This window comes from Manis javanica, chromosome 3 (assembly GCF_040802235.1).
Source record: "Manis javanica isolate MJ-LG chromosome 3, MJ_LKY, whole genome shotgun sequence".
NCBI lineage: Eukaryota > Metazoa > Chordata > Mammalia > Pholidota > Manidae > Manis > Manis javanica.
In genome coordinates, this window is record NC_133158.1 from 64,957,268 (window position 1) to 64,981,618 (window position 24,351).

Sequence of the window (24,351 nt, forward strand, 5' to 3'; positions counted from 1 at the left end):
GAGTTGGCAGACCACTCACTCGGACTCCACTGAGAATTGTCAGCATATATCCACCACAAATCTGTCAGGGGAGAGACTTACAAGTCATTTATCATGCTTCCTAATTGGACCCCTGGGAGCCGAGCACCGCCATGGTTTACTACCCTGGTTTGCTTCTCACTGTGCTGACGGTAAAAGAAAACCTTCCCACATCTCTGAAACATGTACGTATGTTTAACACCTAGGCATTACCACTAACAGAGTATCTTTACTATAAATCATTGCTATTTAGTCCACTCTACTTTACCTGCTCCTTATTCACAACAAAGATTCTGATTTAACTGCTCAACTTTCAAACCTTGCAGTTCCTGTAAGACTTTTTTAACCACATGAGAGGATGTTGTTTGGAGCAACAGTAGTATCTTGTGGTTTGCTTTTGTTTTGTTTTTTTAAAGCAGTAGGAAATAAGCATGCCTTGGCTTGTGTCCCTTCTGTGTACCATCCCACCCTCTTTAGCCTATGTGGCACAAAGCATGCCCAGCCATGTGCTTTGTTGGAAAGCTGCTTGGCCATTCTAAGATGCTTTCTCTATTATAAGCGTGGATTTAGTATGCCTTGGAAGCAGAGGATGTTTAGAGACCAGAAGTAACTTAAAAAATAAAAATGAAGAAGAAACCGAGCATTGGCTTGCACTTACCTTTGTTGAATCGCAAGTTAGAGAGTAACTCGGGAGATTTGTTCTGTTTTCCTCCCTGGAGTCCCAGGACTCAGGTAAGTTCATCTCTGAAAGCTGCCTGGAGCTGAGAAGGACTGGACCATCTCACTCACTGGAGGCTGGTCTTCACTTAGGGAGTCAATCCTCCTGTTCAGAGTCCTAAGCGGCACGCCCCATGCACATGTAGATGTACTCTCCACTTGCTTTTGCCTTGTAGTGTTTCTTTCAGAGCCGCCATCTTTACCTTAGTATCTCTAACCATTAGGAACTCAAGGAAGAGCCTTCATTCTCAATGAGAGGTGCCATGCAGTTTTTGACCCAAGTTAAGTTTATTCAACAATGCACAATATTTTGATTATACCATTCATTCACCCAGAAATATACTATCCTAGTACTTTCTATGTGCTGAGCTTAAAGACCAGATGGAGCGGTAAGTAGATGATAAATTAAGCAATCACAAGAAACTTTGCTAAGTTTAGGATATCTGTGTAGTATTTGAGGGACACAGAGCAGGGCTTACCCTGGGCTGGTCAGAGAAGGCTTCTATGTGAGAGTGATCTTAAAAAGGCAGAAAAGAGAGAACAGAGAGAGGAGCAGAACATTCCAGTACATACAAAGATCTAGAATCCAGAGAGAGTTGAATAATATTAAGTCTAATTAATTTTTTTAATCTGGAAAAAAAACAATTTTTGTGCTAATAGTTTCTTGCTTCTCCTTATTTTCATCTGGCCTTTTTAAAGAAGGAAAGCATGGTAATATGCCAGTGAGTTAGATGAGATCAGCATTTCCACCTCTGTTGTACTTTTAGGACAAGAAAGAGCACCTGTTGGCTTAGTTGTACAGATGTGTACTGATGCTGTCTACTGGATGGTAGGTTGCATTATGCAGGATGTGTTTCCTGGGGGTACTGAGAACCTAATGACTGACAGAACATCTAGAGAAAACTTACAGCCTCTCACAAGGTGGCTTCCTGGTAGGTTTTTATTTTCGTTGTAGGAATGGTCAGATTGTAAAGGTCCATCAGTTTTTCCCAGAAGCTGCTCCAGATTCTGGAGTCAGGGACACAGAAGGAGTTACACATAAAACCCTGAGGCATCAGGTAACTTGGGAAGGGTCCAGAGTCGAACTGCCTTTACCAAGGTCTGCAGATTAGTGCCATAGACATAGCTCCAAGAGTAACTCAGGGCATAGCGCCTTATTTTAATCCCTTATCTTATTTCCAAGAGCCTTCAAACTTCAGGAAATCTCACAAATTCACTTGTTATCTCTGCATTCAAATTCCACAGGCCAGTTACCTTGTTTCATGGTATTTGAGTGTTTTTTATTTTGAAACAAACAAAATGAAAAGATGCATTACAAGGGTTAACAGCACTCTTCATTCTAAGGGATTCAAGGATTTAAATCTAAAATGTATTCTAAAATGAATGTATGATTTACAATTTAAGGCTGGGAAACAGGATGAAAACTTGAAAGGATGAAAATCTCTGGAGACCTACCCAAACCTATGTTTGAATCCTTTTTAGCAAGTCAGATAAGTGAAGGCACACTAAATGTATATTTTTAAATGTGGAAAATATAATCTGCTTTGCACCAACAACTAAGTAGAACTGAGACTGGGAGGGACTTGTTTATTAAGTGAGATGAGCCATCTTTAATTCTAGCAAGGGCAGAGGGCCGGGACTGTACCCACAGGTGCAATGGCACATTCTAGACATAATGGCAGAAACATTGCTTCTTCAGACAGGAACTCATGTCTGCCCTAATACCTTCCTGAGAGCCGGTTCACATACATTTACCTCTGGAACTTTTCTAATCTTATACATGTTTCAGGTGGAGTAGCCCAGAGAAGCTCCTTTATTAAACTTTGCCCCTTGGGCGTTCTCCAACATTTTAAGTCATTGATTATTAAAAATTAAACTTCTCAGGCTAAATAAGAAACCCACAGGGTTTGAGAAAGCTGACAAGCTGTATGAGATTTAATGAAGCCCTCTCTTTATTTTGGGAGTGCTCAGTGAGTCTGCACTTTCCCTGGTAACACTCCATATTGCCACTGAGCAGACCCCATAGCCGTTAAAGTCAAATGATCCACCTATGCTTACTCTATGAGCAGTTACATCAAGCCTACAGTCGGAAGGACCTCATAAACTCATGTAATACATTTTTTATTGCATTGTCATTTCATGCTGTTAAGACTATGTTCCTTACAGAAATTAGACCTCACCTATCTCAGCTTCTTTTCGGTCTTACTGTATGATACCAGTCAACTAAAAAGTGTGGATGTGTTGGGTGGGGGGCAGGAATTCAGTCTTCTTGTAGTGATGTCAACCCAAAGCCAAATAATCAGAAAGTGATTATTTTCTTTTCCCCAAATTTAAAGGGTCTTAAAAAATGAATTGATTTTGTTTTTATAAATAGTGTGCTATACTGATAATAAATGTTATGCATTCTTATGATGGAAGAATTTGAAAATACCTGAAATGGTAGAGAAGAAAATAAGGATCATATGTACAGTCTCCCTCCTCAGAGATGACACCACTAATATGATATAAACAAATGCTTCATCTGAAAGTTTGAGTCTCCAGTGTACTATAAAATATTCAAGTTAAAACACCAAAACTGTCCCGTTTTCTCTCCTTTCTGAGGCTGGGCAGCCCTTTCTGTGATTTGCTCAAGGTCGTAGCAGAGGCCGGCCAGGAGTAGCCCTCCGTGCAACCTACTCATCATACAACTTCCCTTGTGTCACCTCCAGGATTTCCAGGGAAGTCCCTCTTTCAGATGGAGTACCTACATTCTCTCTCTACATTGGCATTTTGTATTTCCTCTTTTATGCATTTGTCTTTTTTTGAGGAGATGACCTTTAAAAAAATGTTTTTTTTTCTGAATCTTTTTAATATAGAACATTTGCTTTATAGAAGGTTGGTTCACTCATTGGTGAGAATAGTTGGAGTGAGTCTCAACTATTTTAATCCACATCATATAATGAGAAATTATGTCAGCATTAATTTTGGTTTGGGTCTATTCATTCATGCAAAAAGAAGTTATCACCATATATCCAGGGCAGCAGATATCCTGGTAAATCATTCATCTCTGATTGGCTTCTAAATGGCATCCAGCATCTGAAGTCCATTTCTGGTCACAGTCAGCTCTAAGAGGAAAAATTCTACACCATAATTAAAGTATAGGATTCCTTTCATGACTCACGCAGAGGTAAGGGGAGACAACTTAATTTCTCAAATATTGATGACATAAAAAGACTTATTAGTTTTCCCAGGCTGTTTGCTATATTGCATTCGTAGTTAGGATATGGTCCACCTATAAACTAAGGAAACAGAAATAAACAACGTTGATGTTTAGACCTATTTCTCTATTTTGGCTTTTTCCCCCTAAATTAGATCCAGAATGATTACTATGGTTCTCAGAGAACATTACACTACAAATATTAGATATTAGGGTTTATACAACATGAATACAGTATGTAGGAGAAAATCAAAAACTCCTAACAGTCTAAACAGAAATCACAGAAATACCTTTTTCTGTGTCAAAATTTAAAAAATACTTACCTATAAAAGCAATTAATCCTTAAAGCCTTGAGTAGAGTGGAGAAACCTCTGAGAAAGAAATTAATAACTTTCAAAGTATGGCTTTGAAAATTGAATTCATAAAAATCTCCCCCTTTTAAGCCACTATAATAATAAAGGTTTTGGCTTTCAAAACCCTGACAAAATGAAAGTCAGAGCATGAAAAACATATAATTCCCGTGGAGAAACCTTACCGATGTTACACTTCAGGCCCTCGGCATCCGTGAGGGAGGAAAGGGCAGCCCATGGAATATTTCTCCTTGGTCTCGTGCATCAAATTTCTTAGTGATTTCAACCCCGCCCCCTCTCACTTTTTCCAGGCAACTGGAGGATTAAATCCCTGTTGAATTGGACTCCCTCTTTCTCCTGTATTTACACTCTGACTCTGTGGCCCAGAAAAAAAGAAACACCACTAATTATTTTTAAGTCCTCTAACTAATAAGTCATTTTGAAACCCTGTGGCACATCAGAAGACTGGCCTTCAAGAATCATGCCGTACCCAACAGAAAAGAGCATGTTTCCGTGTTCAGATGGCTGTGGCAGGTTAAAAAGTGAGCCCTTTGTGTTCAAGTAAACACCCTAAAATTAGAACAACTATGCAAACATTATAAACCCCAATGCTCGACATAGCCTACAAGTGGATGGGAATGAATGCTTGTAAGCACAGGATTAGAGTCAAAAGGAGTCAAAGCCCTGGAAAACCACTTTTTCTTCTTATGGATTTGTTGTATCGTCATCTCTTCTCCCAGATAGAATTCAAAGAAGGCAAAATGCCACAGTTGTTCATAAACATAGATATGAACATTTTCAGTAAGGGAGTTCCCAGCTGTAAACTCTGGCATTTCCCATGATGCATCTCACCTTCACAAAGCTCACTTTAATTTCTGGAAAGCAATAAAGAGAGAGAGATGAAGCCAATCAACCACAGAAAAGGAGATGAGAGGCAAGAGAATATATCTCCTGAGCTTGGAACAAAAAAGAACAAAAAGGATTTTTATTTTTTAAGGTTTAAATTTTCATCAGTCATTAAGATATTCTTAAAAGCTCAGCCCTCCAGAAAATGTTCTGTCTGCCAGGATTTAGGGACTAATGGAAGGACCTCCTGGCCTCATATGGCTCTTCAAACGACTGAGTTTCCAACAGTGATTTTGCCTTTGCACCAAGGTATGGTGTCTCCACAAGAATAGAATCTTCCCCTATTTAGAATCTTAGTTAAGGCAGCTCTTGAGGAATTAACTGACTCCCTCAGTCATTCATTTGCTCATTCTTACATTCACTTATGTACTAGATAAATTTATGGGTCACTTAGTCTGTGCTAGAGAAATAATGAGCTGAGGCTACAGTAGTGAACAAGGAAGACCTTGTCTATGCCAACAAGAGGCTCAATCAGCTCTCGGATGCTACAGTTTTGTCTAACGTGGCTGGGTGTAAAGAAGCTGAAAGTCAAAGACAGGTGATATAAATAAATATTTGACAAAGCAGTTGCCTTTTCTAACATTAAACTCTCCCCCATTGCCTTGTACCTCTCATCAGGAACTATGGTATATAATGCTTCCAGAGAACTCTAGAACTTTCTTTGTACTCAACTCCCCCAAAGTTTTGTCCATTGTATTGCTTCAGTAGGTTTATCTTTTTATTTTATTCTTTGCACCTGCATTGCCAAGCTGGCTTGTTAAATGTATTTGCAAAAGCAAGATCAATATGTGGAAAGAAGTTTTCCTGAAAGGCATAAAAATTATAATTTCAGATAGATTCTAGTGAGCATGTCCAGGTATTCCCTACAGAAATAATCCCTGGCAAGGCAGTTTTACTGAAGAACTTGAGACCCCCTTCTCATTAGAAAAGGAAGAATAATCTTCAATTATTAAGGAGCAAACATTTTTTTCTTGTCTATAAGAACAGGAAAGACTCCTTTATGAAAAAGTAACGTTTCATTTCTGCTCTGAATGAAAAAAAAAATCGTGGTTTTTATTTTTCCCACTATTGCCACCTGGTGGACAAAGGTGATTCCTTTAGACCTCACCGAGGAATATCTCTCAGTATCGCCACAAGATGTCAGCACACAACCAAGTTTGCAGAGCCAGGCTCAAAAAAATTCAGGGTTTTGATCCTCAAAAGAGAATGCTATATTCTAACAGAAAAGGATAAGCAACAAATACAAAATAAGCATTCCATTCTCTTTTCCTAAAGGCAAAAAAAACTTCCAATTCTTACGATCATGAGTATTTCACATATCAGTTCATTTATTGCAATAAGGAGGACTTTATAAAAAATTTAAGCCAGTTTGGTAAACTAAGCCAGTTTGCTTTTTGAAGATATTTCAAGCAAAGAGATATATTTTTATCTGAATTTTAGTGATATTTTCTTCACAGAGTAGAATATCTGGGCAATGTTTTTAAATCTTTATTTTAATGAGCTCTTGTTTAGTTGATTTGTTAAGAGGGTTTCTATTCCCTAAGGGACCCATTTGGGACATACAGGGTCTTACACATGCCCATGCCCGTGACTGGTTAGCCCAGGCACATTGCTGCTTTCTCCTGACCAAAATGCTGCCTGATCAATCTGCTTCCCTGTCACTTCAGTGTGCTGGCATCTCTCTGTTTTGTTCATATGTATTGCTGCAGAAGTGTTTAATATTTTCTGGACCTGCAGGGCCATGGCTTACTTGTTAAGATATATAACTTCATTTTTTCCACCAAAATGTCACTGATAGTCCCCTCCAGAAGGGATTTTACCACAACTCTGACAAGAACTCTTATTCACTGGACACTTACTGTATGTCTGGCAGCACTCTCAGTATGAAAATTAATATTTCTGTTAGCTATAACACAAATTTTTAACTAAACTCATTTTACAGATGATGAAACTGAAGCAGAGAGAGCAAAGTGATTTTCTAGCTTAGGCAGAACCATTGGTCTTCCTGCCTGCCTGCGACCCTGAACAACTGCTTGGAATTATTTCCAGAGGCCTGTGGGCCAGGGATGGAGTGGCAGAAATCAGGTGTTCTTTACGTGACGGTGGTCACATTAGGGGTCTAGGCCCCTTTGGGTGAAGAGCATCACACAGTGACCTTGAGGGGTCCTTATGAATTCTAAAGAATGACAAGCCAAAAGGCTTAACTGATGAAAGAGGGGAAGTTGCATTATGCACCGGAGCAGAACCCAACTCTCCCAGGTAGACACTGAATCATTTATGTGTCCCCGTGATAACCCTAGACTTATATAGGCTATACGGATATAGCCTTGCTGTATAAAAATACCAGAGGGGATTTGGGGGATAATGGGCAGAGTTCTGGCTGGAGAACCAAGAGCCCTGAATTTCAGTCTCAGTTCTGCTCTCACTATGTGACCTTGAGTAACTGACTAGCCTCTCTGGGCCTCAGTTTCCTAGAATTTTGAGAAGTACATTCTCTGCAGGGCTTTTTCAACAGTTTTTACAGCAATTTGTTGATTTCAAATAAAAGTTGTCAGAGCAGGTATTATGGAAGAAAAGAAGTGGTAGTGTGTTTAATATACAGTTGAGCACCAGTTCTCACATGATCAGTGTGATCAGCCTGTAGAGACTGATGTTTTATATCTTAATAGAACCTTGCTTCACTTCGGGGATGAGAGTGACATCCATACTTGGTTTCTGCTAGGAGAGGAGCAGAATTCTTACTCCATCCTTCTGTATGGACTTCCATTACTTCTGCAAGTAGTGGACTAGCTCTTCAAGGACAGAAGGGCACCTGAAGGTCCCCAGCAGGTGTGATACCAAAGAACATTCACGCTGGGCTCCCCCAACCCCCAGCTGTCCTTAGATGTAGGCACAGTTTGCTGTTAAAAATCACCCTGCCTGACACTAGTTTTGCTAATGCTAAATTGTAGCCCAACGTTTTCAAGACTTCAGACACTAGGACAACTGTGTCCTTCTTATAGCCAACCTAAGGATGCCAGGAAACAGCACGCTGTTTGAGGGCTTCTCCTTGTGACATCCTTTGGATGGGCAAATGGAAAGTCTGCCAGAAAGAGGGATTGATAAATTGCATTGAACCTCAGAAACTTTGCAGACCTGATTCTGAAGATCTGACCTTTTTGTGTCAATCAGAACGTAAAGAATTTAGTACTCAGATTCTGTGTGGCTTAACAGAGTTTCAGATCCTCTGTTGCAAGGATGCTTGGCATATTTTATTTGTCTCATGTTTCAGTGAACTAGATCTTCTGTTTGGCCCACTGTCCATTCAGAGTGCCTTCATGCACTGGCTGTGCTAAAGCAGAGAACAGCAACAGACACCGCTCCTGCTTCCACAGGACTCACGTCCAGGAGTAAAGACCAGCATTAATCAAAACCTTAGACAAATGTGTTTAAGATTGTTGTGAAGGAGAGCAGAGCATATAATAAAGGGACTTAATTTTACTAAGGAGGCTAAGGAAAACTTCCCTGTGGAAGGTATAACTGAATTCTGAAGGATGAGTGGGGTTTTGACAAGAGATATCATTGGGCCTACAACAAAGATGTAATACCATGGACAGACAATAAAGAAGGCTGTGGGCTGGAATGCAGAGATGATGTACATTGATGAGGTTGGAGGTGTGAGGAGGTAGGGCCACAGACGCCAGGCCGAGGATTTTGGCCTTTATCCTGGAAGCCACAAGACAGCATGAACAAGTTTCACATAGGACAGTGAGGTGATTAACTACCCAGTTCAAAAGGCTCGCTCTGGCTTCAGAGTCCAGTCACTTTACTTCCTTAATAAAAGCATGTTATCGGGACTGCAAGGCTGCGTACTGATCTTCACAGAGAAGAAAATCTGCACCCCACAGCCATTGTTTGGGCTCCTCTATCTGACCAACCATTAAATTTGTCCTGATATTCAAAGTGGTATCTTGTGGAAATTTTCCACGTTTACTTCTAAAGATCTAAGAATATTGTGGTTTACCTGATGAGGATACTTAAAATGAAATCCCAGTATTTGTCCTGCCTGAGCTTGTACATTCAACAAATATTTATTGAATTCCTACTGCATGCCAGGCTCTAAACCTAGGCATGAGGAATACAGTTGACAAGACGTACACTGGTATTGCTCTCATGGAGCATATATTCTAATGGAGCAGATAGATTCTAAACAAGCAAACAGGAAGTGCAGAACAGGATGTCAGGTAGTGGTAAGTGCTATTCATATTAGTAAGTTAGGGTGAAGGAAGAGAAGGTAACAGAGGGTACAATTTCTGATGAGGTGATCCCGGGAGTCCTTTTTGAGTTAATGCCATTTCAGCAGAAATCCGAATGAAGTGACTGGATGGGCCATGCAACAACCTGGGGGAAGAACGTTCCAGGCAGATGAACAACAAATGCAAAGGTTTTAAGGTTGGAATAGATTTGGCATATTAGAATAAAAACAAGAAAGTCAATTGGCTGGAGTGGAGCAAACCAGGGGCAAATGGCAGGATGGGGTTGAGGGCCAGACACATCCATTATTCCATTAAAGTGCAGTCCATGGGTTGCTCAGAGGTCTTGCACTTGTCTACACACATGACATGGAATATCAAGTATTTGTAGCTGCAAATTGCTTTCTCCACTTCCACCTGCACAGCGTTTGTTCCCACAAAGCAATTTCTTTCCATGTGCCTTTCCCACCCATATGTGTTCCTGTTAGAATGTCCTCTCCCCCTTTTCTCTTAGTCTCCTTCCAGTGGAGAGTACCAGACTATCTTTGTGCTTATTTTAAACTGACAAAGAATTTTTTATCTGTTTTTGTTTTGCTAAATGTTTCTTTTTTAGAAATTGGCACCACCGTGCACTTCAAGCAAAAAGGTATGGTTCTTTTTTCTGATTACCTCTATATGTTAAAACTAAGATTTCACAGCATTATACTGGAATCATATACACTTGAGCTTATTTCATCTCAGTAATTTGTGATAATAATTTTCATAACACATTTGCCACTGTTTTTCCCAGATTGTGGACTTCCTAATTCACAAAAAAAACCCATTTGATCCAACCTAGGACCCTTATATTGCTTGTGACAGTTATGCATTTCTAACTCATTGGAAATGAGCAAGTTATCCCCCCTCTCACTTTCCTTAAGTGTCCATGGTTAGTTCTTGCAGAACTGCACTTTTGGAAATGTTCACTGCCCAATGACAGGACTCTCAGAAGAGACAGAGTCCACTTTCCTGTCCCTGGCTGGCTATTCAAGCAGATGCATTGCTGAAGGAAGTAGAGCAGGGTCTCCTAAAATGAAGCACTTTAGCGTTTAACATTCCCTCCAGCCTCAGCATACTCCTAGGTCTTCATCTAACCTCCCCCTGCTGCAATACACCTGGTCTACGGGGCTCACCCAGGAGTTGCCCCTGTGTGCTCTCCAACTGCCCCTCATGTCTCCATCACATGATGGATCCACATACTTTTCTCTACAAAGACAAATCAATCAGGTCAAAGCCTCATGAAATGGACCCTAAGACATTTCTTATAACTACCAATTCTACGGTGCCCTCTTTCCAAGTCCAACAGAAATCCCTAACAGTGCCTGTCCCCAGACTAGATCTACAGGGAAACCTGCGTGGCTGGGCACCACCCTGCTTAAGTCCTCTGGCCTCTGACTTAGACTGGTAATTGTCTCCTATGAAGATGTCATCTTCTCTGAGCCTTAAAGGGGATAAGACAACCATCATTCTCAATAATAAAAACCTATTCTTGTGGGACTTAGACCCTACCAGTGACCAAGAGCCACAGAGATTATGGACACTTCATTGCTTACTCCCAGGAGAGGGCCAACACCTTGTTTATGGCCAGTTCTAGCAAATCCTCACTGAAGGCTGCAAGAAGAGGCAATCAGGAACATATATAAAGGGCCAAGATCATTTTGGGAAAAAGGGTATAAAACACTGTCCTCCTAAGCCCCTCGTCTCTCCCCACTGCCATGATTATCAATTACATTTGCATCTTAAGTGGATCATGTTAGTGGAACGTAAGATAGATACCTCAGGGCTTTGGTGTGAATGTAGAAATAGGGGATAGGGTTGTCTTTTCTTGTTTAATTTAAAAGACCATCAAGATAAATTCCTAGTGACCCCTGAAAGAATTCTAAGTACTGGCCTAAAATTTCATAATTTTCCATGCCAAAATATTCAGTGCTCTTTTGATAGAAAATATGTGATAATTCCAGCTTTACTGTGGGAATATTTCAGCCTTACCCAAAACCACCCACGTTATAGAGAGGGGAGGTAATGCATTAACAGTTATGTAGGAGGAGCCCAAATTTAATTTTGAAGACACATTGCTCAAAGAAAACATCGATATATCCCCTCTTCTAATCTGCTCCAACCTGGAGATTACAGGCTCTAATCCCCATTCATTCACCCAGAGGAAGTTGTACTGACTGAAAGTGGGTAGCAGGTGGCGCCAGAGTCAATCACAATAGGCTTCCCTTTAAACATGGCTTCCCAGGACAGAGAGCCTTCACCTATGCATCTAGCTCGTATCAAAGAGAGATCTAGATTAATTTTCTCCTTCACTTAACAATTCCTTTGTATATTGTTTAGGCTCTTGTTTTATTTTCAGTCACTCAGTCAGCCCTAAATAATTCTAAGAAGAATTCAAACTTACTCTGGCCTCCCTTTTCTTGTAGGATTGAACTATTCACAGAAATAAAACTATGATTGACCTCAATTCCTCAGTGGCTAAAAGGGGTGCCCAAATATCACTGAGGGTGTGATTAATGATTATTTTGCATACATATCACCTTGTGCTTTCTTTAGATTTTACTGAAAGACAAATCAATTGGCTCAGTATCCTGTGTCAGATTTGTAGTATAGAGACCTACTAAAAAATTGTCAAATCCTGCAATTTCAGGATGTTCTACCATCTTGCCCTTAACCACAAATTCCCTTTTATAAGAATTGTCATTGCAAAGTGCAGGTAGCTTATCTTCCTGTCCTGGAGTTGAAAACCTTGATCTGGTATGTTGACTCAAGAATCCCAAACTTGCTGCAGCTGAATTTGCTTGTTTGGGTCAAATATTGAAAGCCTTGATCCAATTCACAGACCAATGCCTTTGATTCCAGAGTATTTCATGCTTTTCTGTTATACCTTCCATAGTTAATAATGATGATGCTACCATTTATCAAATGTTTATTAGATATCACACATATAAATGTGTGCACACCCACATATACACATAAAGAATGTGGCTAAATACCAAGGGACAGTTTTTGTCTGTTATATGAAAAACATGTAGTGGTTTTTGAATTGTGGTTCTATTTCCCCATCTATTCTTAAGGCTAATTTATGTTTGCAGACTCTTGCTTTCATTATATCTGTCAGTGTATAAAAGCACTTGCTGAGCCTGGCCATCTGGTGTGGGAAATAAGATTTATGATTTGCATTTCCACAAATAAGCAGAAATTCCATAACTATGAACTACAACATAATTAATTATTTTGTTGATTATTCCTCCCTGAAATAGCCATTAACTGAAGTAATCTCCTATGCAGTCATATACATCTGTAATTGCATACACACTTGTGATGATTCCCCAACTTCACCCATTTATTCTTGGAGTTTCTCAAGCCTATTTATTTACTACTCTCAAAATCAATTATGAAAAGAGCAAGTCATATAAGCACATCAAATAGCTATATGAGAGCACTTAACAAATAATAATTGATGGAGATGAAGATACCTTTAACAGTTCCACAAAATACATTTCAATATGTAATAATTCTACTAAGGATAAAATTGAAGATTATTACCACAGTCATACTGGGATTTCCTATATATAATTTTGAATTTCATGTGAAAGTAATAGTTAATACTCAATTATGTATATTAAAAGACAAATATGTGTGTATATCACATGTCTGTGAACATGCCTTTAACATAAATATACTTCACTTTGTATCTGAATATGTATGTTTGTACATACATTAGCAAGTGTTATATATAAACAAGTTTATCTAGATCCAAATATGTATATATTATATTTTTCAATGATGGAATTTTTTAAAATTAAGTTATCAATGATATATAATCTTTTGAAGGTTTCACATGAACAACATTGTGGTTACTACATTCACCCATATTATCAAGGCCCAAACACCCCATTGCAGTCACTGTCCATCAGCGTAGTAAGACGCCAGAGTTTCTACTTGTCCTCTCTGTGCTACTCTGTCTTCCCCATGACCCCACACACACCATGTGTGCCAATCATAATACCCCTCAATCCCCTTCTCCCTCCTTTCCCGCCCACCCTCCCCAACCCCTCCCCTTTGGTAACCACTGGTCCCTTCTGGGAGCCTGTGAGTCTGCTGCTGTTTTGTTCCTTCCATTTTGCTTGGGAATTTTTGCTTTCTGAAATAGTTACTATCCCTCAAATAAAATATAAGACTAGGTTTTGTAGACTTCCCTGAATACTACTCAACTCTAAGATGTCTGAAAGATAATCTAGACTATCCCCACACTAAAAATGAGATTAAGGAAATACGCAGAATTAGACTCTTTCTGAAAATCTTCTGTTTCATACTGTCCCCAGGGCAAAACAAAAATCATATTTGTTAACCCTGTGTGGCCTCAATTTGTGTACAGTTTTTCTCTGTTTTGGAAGCTTCAGTGACCCACTAATCCAAACAAATGTGCCACAGAGTTCATGCCATCGAAAGCATAGAGGAACTAAAATGGTAGACAGATCATTGCCATCAGGCCAGAGGCCCTGGGGAGTTGCCATTAAGAAAGCTTAAGATCCCAAAAGCCAAAAAGAGTGAGGGTGGGGGCCTAGAGTGGGTGGATTAGGAAAGACACTGTGCTAAGATTCAGAACACCTGGATTCCAGGGCTTAGTCAGCAACTAGCCATCAGTTGCTTTATGCAGGACACATAATCTTCTTGAAACTTAATTCCTCATGAAGGCAGGAACCTGAAGTAGCTAAACTGCCTTTCATTAATATGGTTCTACAGCCACTCAGAAAATTAAAGAATTGACCGATTGAATATTTAAATTGTTCTGTATTTCCATAGCTTTATAGATAATAAAGCTCATTTTATACTGTAATGATGCTGTTCACAATGTGTGTATATTCATATTTTTATGTTAAGTAATATATTTACTATTTTCAAGGCATTCTAGTCATTCTGTTGAATCATATTATCAATATATTCTGTTGAAAATCATTTTTTCAAAGAAAACAGATACCACTCACATTGTTTTATCTGTTCTGCCTATTGTTTTAAACAAACCCAAACTGAGACTCACCGGCACCCCTTCCCCATGTAACTTCACTGGGCTGTGTTGAGCGGCAAAGATTCTGGAGCCAGCTGCCTGGGTGAAAAACCCAGCTCCTTGCTTACCAGTTGTGTGAATTTATGCAATGGATGTAACCTCTGTGTAACTCTGTGATCTCGCTGCAAAACAGGGTTCGTTGTAGTACTGCTTCATAGTCTGCTTGTGTGCTCGTATTTCTGAAGTGTTCATAACAGTACCTTGCAGTAAGTGCTATGTAAATGTTGGTGTTTTTTGGTTATTATTGCTATTATTATTTACATAAAACGTAGATTGGAGGAACATTATTGAATTCCACATTTTCCCTGTTATTTTACCTCTGATCTAGTATGTTTGTAGACAATTTTTTGGAAACATTCACATACCAGAAAATGTTTCCATTGTATTTGCAAACCATCATAGGTTTAAACACACACACACACACACACATACTCATTCACACACACTAAACTGCATATGTGCCCTCAAAACCTCAAAGTGACCCATAATTACAGTCACACCAATTTCTCTTTTGAATGTCATTGTCTTATCATGCAATCTTAAATCTGAAAGTTTTTATTGTGAAAAATACTAGTATTTTCTTCTTTTAATGGATCAGAACTTTCCAAAAGGAGAAAATAGAACAAAGCATAGGAGACAAGCTCTTCAGAGCGACATTTTCTGCCCTGTTCCTCCTCTTTATGTCAACACCTGAATCCCTTCTCCACTTTCCTCTCCGTTCCAATCTCCCTCCTGGGTCCACACCCACATCCCCCAAACTGTGTCCATTCGGAAAGCTAGGGTGGCTGTGGCACACTGCGACACAAAGACTACCCTCCAGGCTGAATTCTGGGTAAGTTCAAATCTCCGCTCTGCTTCTGGTTTGGACCTGCCTCTTAACCTCCCATGTTTGTTTTCATTGATGTCCTTGTTTTCGATATTTTGAAGTGTCAAATGAAGAGTTCGGACCAGAGCTTGGAGCCTCTTAAGGCTCTACAATGAGTTGACATTTTCTTCTGCGGTGCCACTCAGGCATAAGTGTTAGTTTTGAAACAATTCCCCTCCCCATTAACAAATAAATAATTACTGCTTCCCCCGTGGAAACCAGAGTCACAGATTGGTTCCATGTTTTATTGCTGGAGAAGCTGTGATGAATCTGCCAGGGAGCCCACGTGTGGCTGCAGAAGGCCCCTCCCCAGGGCCCGGAATCTTGCTGAATGCCGTTATCACCGGGCTGTGCCGTGCAGAGCATCCTGGAGGAGGCTGGGTGTTGGGGGGCCGCTGTACCCTCAGACACATCAGTGACAACCCATTCTGGGCCTTCTCCGGTGAGAGTGTTTTGTATTTAGAAGAGTTTCAACCAATGATAGCCCTTAAGATACTTTTGACTAAAGGAGAAAGACTTAGGAACGCTTGTGAACCTTTCTTGGGCTGTACATAAGCCCATGGACTTTGAGGCACTGGGACCCAGCCCTGCCTTGCCTCTGGTACCGCCAGCAGTCAGCCCTGACATAGAGTGGGCCGGATGTAACTCTGCTCTTTTCTCTCCCTCTCTTTTGCACTGCAGGACCTGGGTCGGTGAGAGGAATAAATGGATCCATCAGTCTGGCCGTACCACTGTGGCTGCTGGCAGCATCTCTACTCTGCCTTCTCAGCAAATGTTAATAGAATAAAAATTTAAAAATAATTTTAAAAAACACACAAAAATGCGTCACACAGGATACAGAGAGAGAGCCAGCAAGATGGGGGGAGACCGTTTATTTCACAACTTTGTGTGTTTATAAATGAAGGGGAAACTAAGAAAATGAAGAAGCAAATACAACATTTAAAACAATTCTGAAGTCCATCAATTCAAATCTGAGTATAATTCAGGGCGGGAAAAGTTCTGCCAGGATACATGTCTATCTAAGCAAACGTATGCTGTCTAAAGACTCCATCATGCTAAGAATGTCCAGATGTTGTAAAAATAAGACAAGTGAAGAAGTCCAAGATGGATATTAACCCACACACACACTTTATCCTTCCTTCATCCTTTTCATCTGTGGGGGAAGAAAAAAATAAGGTCTTGCCTTTGGCGTTTCTATTTCCATCATCTCTTTATTCTGTTGTTCATTTGAGCTGACTCATAGCCATTTCAGACTCTTGGTGGAATCCACGCTGGAGTCCTGTGTTGAGCCTTTATCTGGCTTCCCTGCCTCCATGATCTCTCTAGCTTTTAAGGCCATCTCCAAGGCCTCCAGTGTGTTCTATCTCCCTCACATCCATCCCAGATACTCCCTTTTTATCCTTACCACCTATCCCAACCTCCATCGCTTTTCACTCCCACCACCCCTGCCACCCCTGAGCACTAGCCATGCCACAAGCGCTAGGAAGTGCCATTTTAATTTTCTCCACTGTGCACGCGTGCTCAAGTCTCGCTCTCACGTGGGTATACATGTGTGTGAGTGTGTGTGTCTCTCTCTAAAGCATGCCAAGGAAATGGTCCATGTGTACATAGATTCATTGTGCTATAGATACTGTCCCCCATTGTAATTGTGAGATGCGGCCGTGACAAGTTGCTGGGGGACATGGTGGGGAAGGAGGCAAGGAGCAGTCCTTCCCCCTGTCCATGGTCGTCACATGACATCAGTGTGTATTCAAACCACTGTGCCCCTCCTAAGGGCAGAACCTCATATTTCTCCTAGTCCAATCATCAGAACCCAGTCAAGAGTCACTCAGAATATCACTGTAAATGAAAGTGCCTACTACTGATAGGGTGAGCATAAAGCAGAAAAGATCAGTGACGGGACGCAGTGACCTAGGAGAAGTTTCTGATTTCACTCTTATTTTATGGGTATTTCCTGGCTTTGTGCAGGCTTGTCCCTGCTCTGCTGTAGGAGTGAGTAGCATGTGTTGAGTAAATCCTCAGAAACAGAAAGATCTCCAAGGGTTAACCTCAATGACAGGATGGGAGCCACCTGGAGATCCTACGCAGCCCTGTTTTGCCCCTCCCTAATCTTCACGTAACACTGTATTTGCCCCATGGATTCCCCTGAGCAGAGATTGCTTCCTGTTTCAGATAAAATACAGAGAGTGAACAAAGCAGGGAAAGTAGACAGATGCCCAGGTCCCTACTCAAAAGGTAAAGATACTGTCAGAGCTCTAATACAAAGCATTGACCACAACAATAAGGTATCTGCTCCTCATGCTCCTTTGCAGATTTTTGCCCTGGTGTTCTAGGCTAAGACTTCATTTGGTTGGCTGCATTATTTCCCTTCTGTCCTACTGATGGTGTTTACAGCACCACTGTTCATAGTACCCCATCATTATCCTAGACTCGGCCTTGAGGAATGGTATTATGTTCCCCCTTCCCGGCTCACTTCTGGCTTCTAGTCTCCTGAAAAAGATACCATGGTGTTCAAAGTCTACAAATACAAGAGTCATCTTGCCATTAACACTGAAACGTAAGTTAGTCCCTTAACCAAAACAGCTGGGAAACTTGTTATAATTTAGGCAGGAATTGTAGGCATACCCCAAAGCTTGGCATCGCCACAACACCAAAAGGATCTTCTTAGGCTTTGCAGAGAGAGCTGGCTTTCTGTGTGTAGGTGTCTTTGTCAGGAAACCAACCATTATCATCACTTAGACTGTAGGAGGCATTGGAAGTGGCTCAGTGTGTGAAAAGATGGAGGATTATTATTGAGGTCATAATCGAGTGTCTTTCAGTAGAGCCGAATATGGTACCTCACCAAATTTTGGAATCAGGAAAATAGCCGTCATGTGATATCAAAAAGAAAACTTCATAACTGCAAATCAAAAGAGGAAGACAGGAATGGAGGGAGGGAGAGAAGGAATAGAAAGAAAGGGAGAGAGAAAGAAGAAAGAAGGAAGGAAGGAAGAAAAGGGAATGAAGATCTGAAATTTCTCTTGATGTTATTAATTGAAGGCTCTTGGCAATGAGTCTTGCCTCTGAAGGTAGTAATCTTGAGCAGCATTTTTAACCTCTTCTAAGGGATTGTATTTGTTTTAGAAGCTTGTCACTAGCCTTCTTTTATGATTTTGCAGTTTAGACATAAAATAGAAGGACAAATTGGGTTTGGGTAAGAGTATTTGTGGCAGATCCTAGCATAGGACAGAAATTGTTATCCAAGAAGGTAGCTACTAAAAATATAGGGAAGGTAAGCTATATCCCTATGTAGCATCAATTTTGACAATCAAGTGTTTCTCTTAACAGTTTGGTCTTCTTAGTACAGGAATAAAAGTTTATCATCCTTGATGATAAATGTTCCCCATATATCAAAGAGCCAACATCCTTAAGTGGAAGCTTTGGAGAAAATGAATGCTAGTTTAAGATATGTAATAAGTTAAAAGCAACAAGAGTTTATTCAGTTTCCTATCAGCTTCAGGAACAGACCCCCATGGCATGTCACAGATTTAATCACACACCTAGATTTCTTACTATCCCCAACCTATTATAATGATAAGGTCTTGGTTTTATGGAAAGAGATTCTCCATTGAATGGAATGTGTTTGCCATGTCAGCACCGTTTGTTCCCTGAGTTTTAATATAATGGACCGTATATTAAACATAATTAAACATATACTGAATATTGTGTTGTTTGCATATATCTCTGGCAGAATCTGGGAATTTAAAAAATTTGTCCTGGCTCCTGTTTCAGAGCAAGCTGACTCCCAAAATCTCGTAAGTTTGAGTATATAAGGAATCTGAAGAGTAAAGAACATAGTTTGGAGAAAGGTTAGGGAAAAAGCAGAAAAAAGAGCTCGAGGACTGACACTTAGAGACTGAATCTGACAATGGGACTTCTTAGAATTTAGTTCATCATAGTGCTATAAATGCCTTCAAGAATCTTGTCCATTGGTAATCAAAGCTTGAAACCCCACATGGAAAAGAACTAATTGGTTACAAACAGTACATTCAGAGGAGTGACATGCATCAATTAATCTCAATGGCTGATAAATTTAATGTGCTCTGTATGTACAATGAAACTCTACCATTCATGAAACAAAATCCTTAAACCCTCCTTTCAAAGCAGAAAGGACCTTGACAGGGGCACTTCCTGAACAATGAGAACTATGCTAGGTTTTGCAACTGCAGAATTATCTCCTCTGTGCAGTTGTTCACCAGAAGGTTTTGCCTTGCTGGGGGAACAGTCTTACTCCCGCTGCCCTCAAAGAACTAAGGGTTAGGGAAAAATTGTGTTTTCTTTTGGGAAGACTTGTCCGATTGCCTTTGCCTTCTCTTCTGATTCAAATAGACTTCTCCCTGGCCATGGTCATTTTTTTACTACATATTCAGTCAACTGGGGCTATTCATAGAGACCTTGTAAAAGTACTCGTGATTTTCATGTTCTTGGAGGACAGAAACAAAAATCTGTTTCTCCTCCAAAATGGACTTACCTCCTTTGCACACAAAAACTAAACTCCTCAGCATGAAATTGTTTCTAAGTTATTATCTACTAAGTAGTTAGCTTCTTAATGACTCCAGAATTACAGATTCCATCCCCAGGTTGGTTGTAGTTTAACTGTTTCTACTCACTGTCTCCCAGAGTTCCTCATTTGTTTTTTTTTCAGGCCTTGAATTATTTGATGAAAAAAATAATATATATCTATGTATTTTTTTTAATCTTATCTTTACAGATGCTATATTTACAATATTGTATGTATTATAAGACAAATCTAGGATGAGTGCTGAAATTGGTTTAAAAAAAGAGCAATGCTTCATTTAGAATGACATGGAGCCCCACTTTTTCCCACTTTGTAATTATTTGTTTAAAAGGAATATTTTATGGACCATGTTCCATGTGCTTAACAATGGCCTTATTTTTCTCATCTTCATAACCCTTTAGACAGGATTTAGTCTTGGTTCCCAAAAACTATCATTGTTTTTAAGAAATATAAGTGCAGTACTATATTTGATCTATACAAACTATTAATATTTTGAAGACAAATGTTAAACATACCATAAAAATGGTGAGATAAAACCTTGAGTTGAGAAATGCAAACCCAGTTTAGGAGGCCTCCTTCTTTCTTTAGTATTTAAAATATTTCCCCTCCAAAGATTGCATTTGCCCCAGTAATGTAAATTTTCCATCACGGTTGGCATAAAATCTGTAAACAAGGCACTAAATGCAAAATGGACTTTGCGTTTATGTGCACACTAGTGCAGGAGGAGTGAACTGTCCTCATTTGCATGAGCTGTGTTGTCAAATGTAGCCAGCTAAAATTCACAAAAGAATTTCTTTTCACCCAGCAATATAATATCACTTCCCTCTTGGCAAAGAAACTAGTGTTAACATTAGGTTTAGGTTTAACATTTACACCAATGCAAATGTTTATGGATATTATGGAAAACTTATTTTAAAATCTTGATTTCCTTTCAGTGCATTTACATACTGTGTGCTGATTAATAAATTAGGCACCAATCATGTGTAAATCAATGTAAATCACTAGTTTATGTACATAATATAAACTATGTAAACTTCATTTTTCATGCAGGGCCCAAGTTCAGCTAAATCTATGGATCTTAGAAAAAACAATCAGATAAGAATTTTAAAAAACCAGAGCATTTCACAGGTAAGAATGGGAAGAAAAATGACCAGTTTCTCTAACATGATGTTGCCTCAGCAAAAGGAAGCAGATCCACGGGAACTGTTAAGAGTTCATATCCTACTCCCATCACAGGAGGCCCCTCCTGGTTACTTCAGAACCCAAGTGGACTTTCTCCCAGTGTGGCCAGTTTTCTCACCTGACCCCAAAGCAAGAGAGGTGAAGACAGGGACAAAGGAGTTCTAAGGGCTCACATATCTTTGCATCACTTCCTGAGTATCTTCTTGTTACCTTCTTACCATCTAAGACATCTTATTTAAATAGCTTTCAAAAACTCACCTACACCTTGATGAGCAACAAACACATCACCGTTTTTATTTTACATCCAACAAAGACATAGGAAAGCCTCTTTGTCATTTTGATCCTTGAAAATTGTGGGGTATAAAAAATGTGTTATATTCGTGACAAATATCTTGCTAAATCACTGTAGGAAATAACTACTTTCACTTAATCTGGTAGACCATTATTTCTACAAATCTATCCTGAATATTGCAAATAAGGACAGAATTATCTTACCTGGAAATATCTTTCTCAGGCACGTTCTCTTGGAGTCTTTTTGAAATATCTGATGTGTTTAACAGAATGACATAGGTTTTCTACAATCTAAACAATGGGTACATGAATAGTCATCAAAGAGATGACTTCAGGGACCACCTGAGGTTTCTGCAAGGACAGTTACAGAAAGAAATGTAGTTCAAATTAACATTATGGTTAATGTACACTCCTCTACCCAAGGAAAATGATGACTTTAAAATGAAGTGGAAAGTGTACTAGATTGGGAATCGGGAGAATTGGGGTCTAGTCCTGGGTCTGCCCTTAAAAAGTATATGACCTTCAGTGACTCATTTAACCTTCCTGAGTCTTGTATTTCTAATCTTGGGAGGGAAATTTGGTTAACATTTCTAAAACATCTGTCAACTCTAAACCCTGGTTCTGAGAGAGAATTTAAGCATTCCAAGCAGCTGTTTTCATCACTAGTGTGGTCTCTGTACAATCTTCACTTCTCAGAACCATCATTCAGTCATCTCCATTTCAAAAGCCAAAACTTTCTAGAATACAGGGTCCCTGGACTGGTTCTCTAATTCTCTTCTGATCAAAACTTCTTAGCAATGTAAAGAAGGGATACAATCAGATTATACTGAGGGCATTGAAACAGCTGGAGCTGCTTCCTTATTTATAATATTACAAAATCTGACTTGAACTGTATTCTAATAACCTTTCAGAGGAAGGAAAATGGCCAGATCGGGTGTTATGCATGTAGCAAGTGAGAAAGTTATGCAAAGGAAATAGAAATCTGCTTTCTCTCATCCTGGGTCGAAGGCCTCACTGTGGTTGATGTATGTCCTTGAAGGCTCTTTGCTTGTGGGATGGCAGTAAACATGTGGTCCCAGGCATTTTTAAAGGCTGCTCTGGGAGACACTGGTGAGATAATGTATTTTGTTTTGGAAGGAATTTCTCATGGCTTAAGTTTCCCCCAACTTGACCTCTAAGTTATAACTTCAAGCAAAAGAAACCTCATTTGCAAAAAGTACAAGAGAAGTTGAAAATAGAACAAGAACAGATTTCAGGAGCTGAATGTGGCAAGCTGTGAATGCCAAAGTCAAATGTGAAAGTTAAATTTTCTGAGGGGAGGCTAAACAGAAAGGATGGCTTCTCAGGCAGTTCATGAAGAAGTACTCTTATGGCGTGCACTGGATGGACTGAGCACAGGCCCACTTGTCTTAACCCATCCACATTATCTGAGAGCCTCCGCTTGGCAGCTCTCTGTAAGGGGGGAATGCCCTGCCCAGAGGACAAGTCCCATTTCCATGGTGGGCTCAGAGGTGCCCCTTTTTGAGTGGTGCTCCAGAACCTACTCCTACAGCTCCACCCCTCTCTGTAAAGCCAGGCACAGAGTAAAAAAACCTGCTTCTCGCAAATTAACAAAACATACGTAACTACTAGCTTCATGGCACGTGGCAGTAATTCTAAACTATCTGAAGCCTTTTGTGAACCCACTCTCCTAAGTCTTTGCTCTTCACCAGAGTCTGTAAATGGTTCATCTGGTGAATTACGGCCAAATCCTGCTCCCTCAGTATTTACTGAGAGTGGGAGGAGGTTAAAAGGAGGAAATTACAGGGGGGAGAAGCATAGGGGAAAACCTCCAACTTCCTTCCCCCTCTCTGCTTCACCCCTTCCTTCGTACTGCTCTACTGAACGGTGTATAAATCCTGCTCTTGGTTAGAATTCTCCTTATTAACAGTGTTATATACATATAAATAAATATATATATATATATAAATATATTCCTTTTTTCAGCCCCGTAGACATAAACAGAACTTTCCTTAATGATGACAGACACATGGCCATGTTTTGTTTGGGTTTTTTGTTGTTCAAGGTTTTTAATTTTTGTTTACTGGGTGGATTTTTTTTTCCCTGGATACTAGCTCTGTGAAGGAAAATAAAAAGCGCAGTGTGTGTAAAAAAAAAAATCAAAATTAAAAAAAGCTTTTCTCCTTTTCTTTATAAATGTATTTAAATTCTGTTTCTCTCTTCTGTTACTTTACACGTATGAATGCTCTGCTCTTCTGTGATCTTAAAACAAAATGAAATAAACATGAAAAGGAGATGTGTCTTCACTGACCTGAGTCAGTGATCTTGTGTTGACTGCACTACTTATTGGAGGTTTTCGTGAACAAGATAGGAAATAAAGTCAATGAAAATGAAAATCTGGTGAGAAGGGGGTGGACAAACTACCGAAGAATCACTTAGAGTCTCTTTATCAATGGCTTTTCACAGAAAAGAATGTGGTATTTAGGATAAGTGTCTTCATCTAAACAAAGAGATTCCCTCGAGGTTTTTCTTTCTCTCCCTTAAGGGAGCTTGAGAGATACGCACTGGGAATTAATGCTTACTGAGCTACCATTGGGAAACTACAGAAAAAGCATGAAGAAATGCTTGCCTGTTAAACTGAGTGAAATGTTAGGGTGTGATATCAGAAAACATTAGATGTATACTCTTTCTTTAAAGTCTCCATAATAGAGGTTGTCTTTAAGGGTTAGTTTTAATAAGATCCTACCTGAAAGCAGTAGTAGGTGGAACTAAATTACTTTCTAAAGGCACCTACTTATTTTCCTTATGGAAAAATTTCTTTTCTGTTCTTGCTGAGAGCTCACCAAAAAGGGTGAGGTCAACCAAGCTTACATCAGCAGTGACTGAGAGGGTCTGAAGTTGGTCTAAGAGCCAAATTGGGTCAGAAAAA

The 24,351-nt window shown here is 39.7% G+C and overlaps 1 protein-coding gene across 7 annotated transcripts in view; it reads left to right on the forward strand.

The window, feature by feature from the left end:
* Positions 1-23,718, forward strand: part of LSAMP (limbic system associated membrane protein) — an 813,202-nt gene extending 789,484 nt beyond the window's left edge. For 3 of the 7 annotated variants that reach the window (XM_037013125.2, XM_037013122.2, XM_073231607.1), the window contains 2 exons: positions 10,033-10,065; positions 16,073-23,718. In XM_037013125.2, the coding sequence (XP_036869020.1) occupies positions 10,033-10,065; positions 16,073-16,170 (131 nt within the window). In that variant the 3' untranslated portion in view covers positions 16,171-23,718. The other 4 variants (XM_037013123.2, XM_037013126.2, XM_037013124.2 and 1 more) reach the window with 3 other exon arrangements.
* Positions 23,719-24,351: the final 633 nt, after the last annotated feature.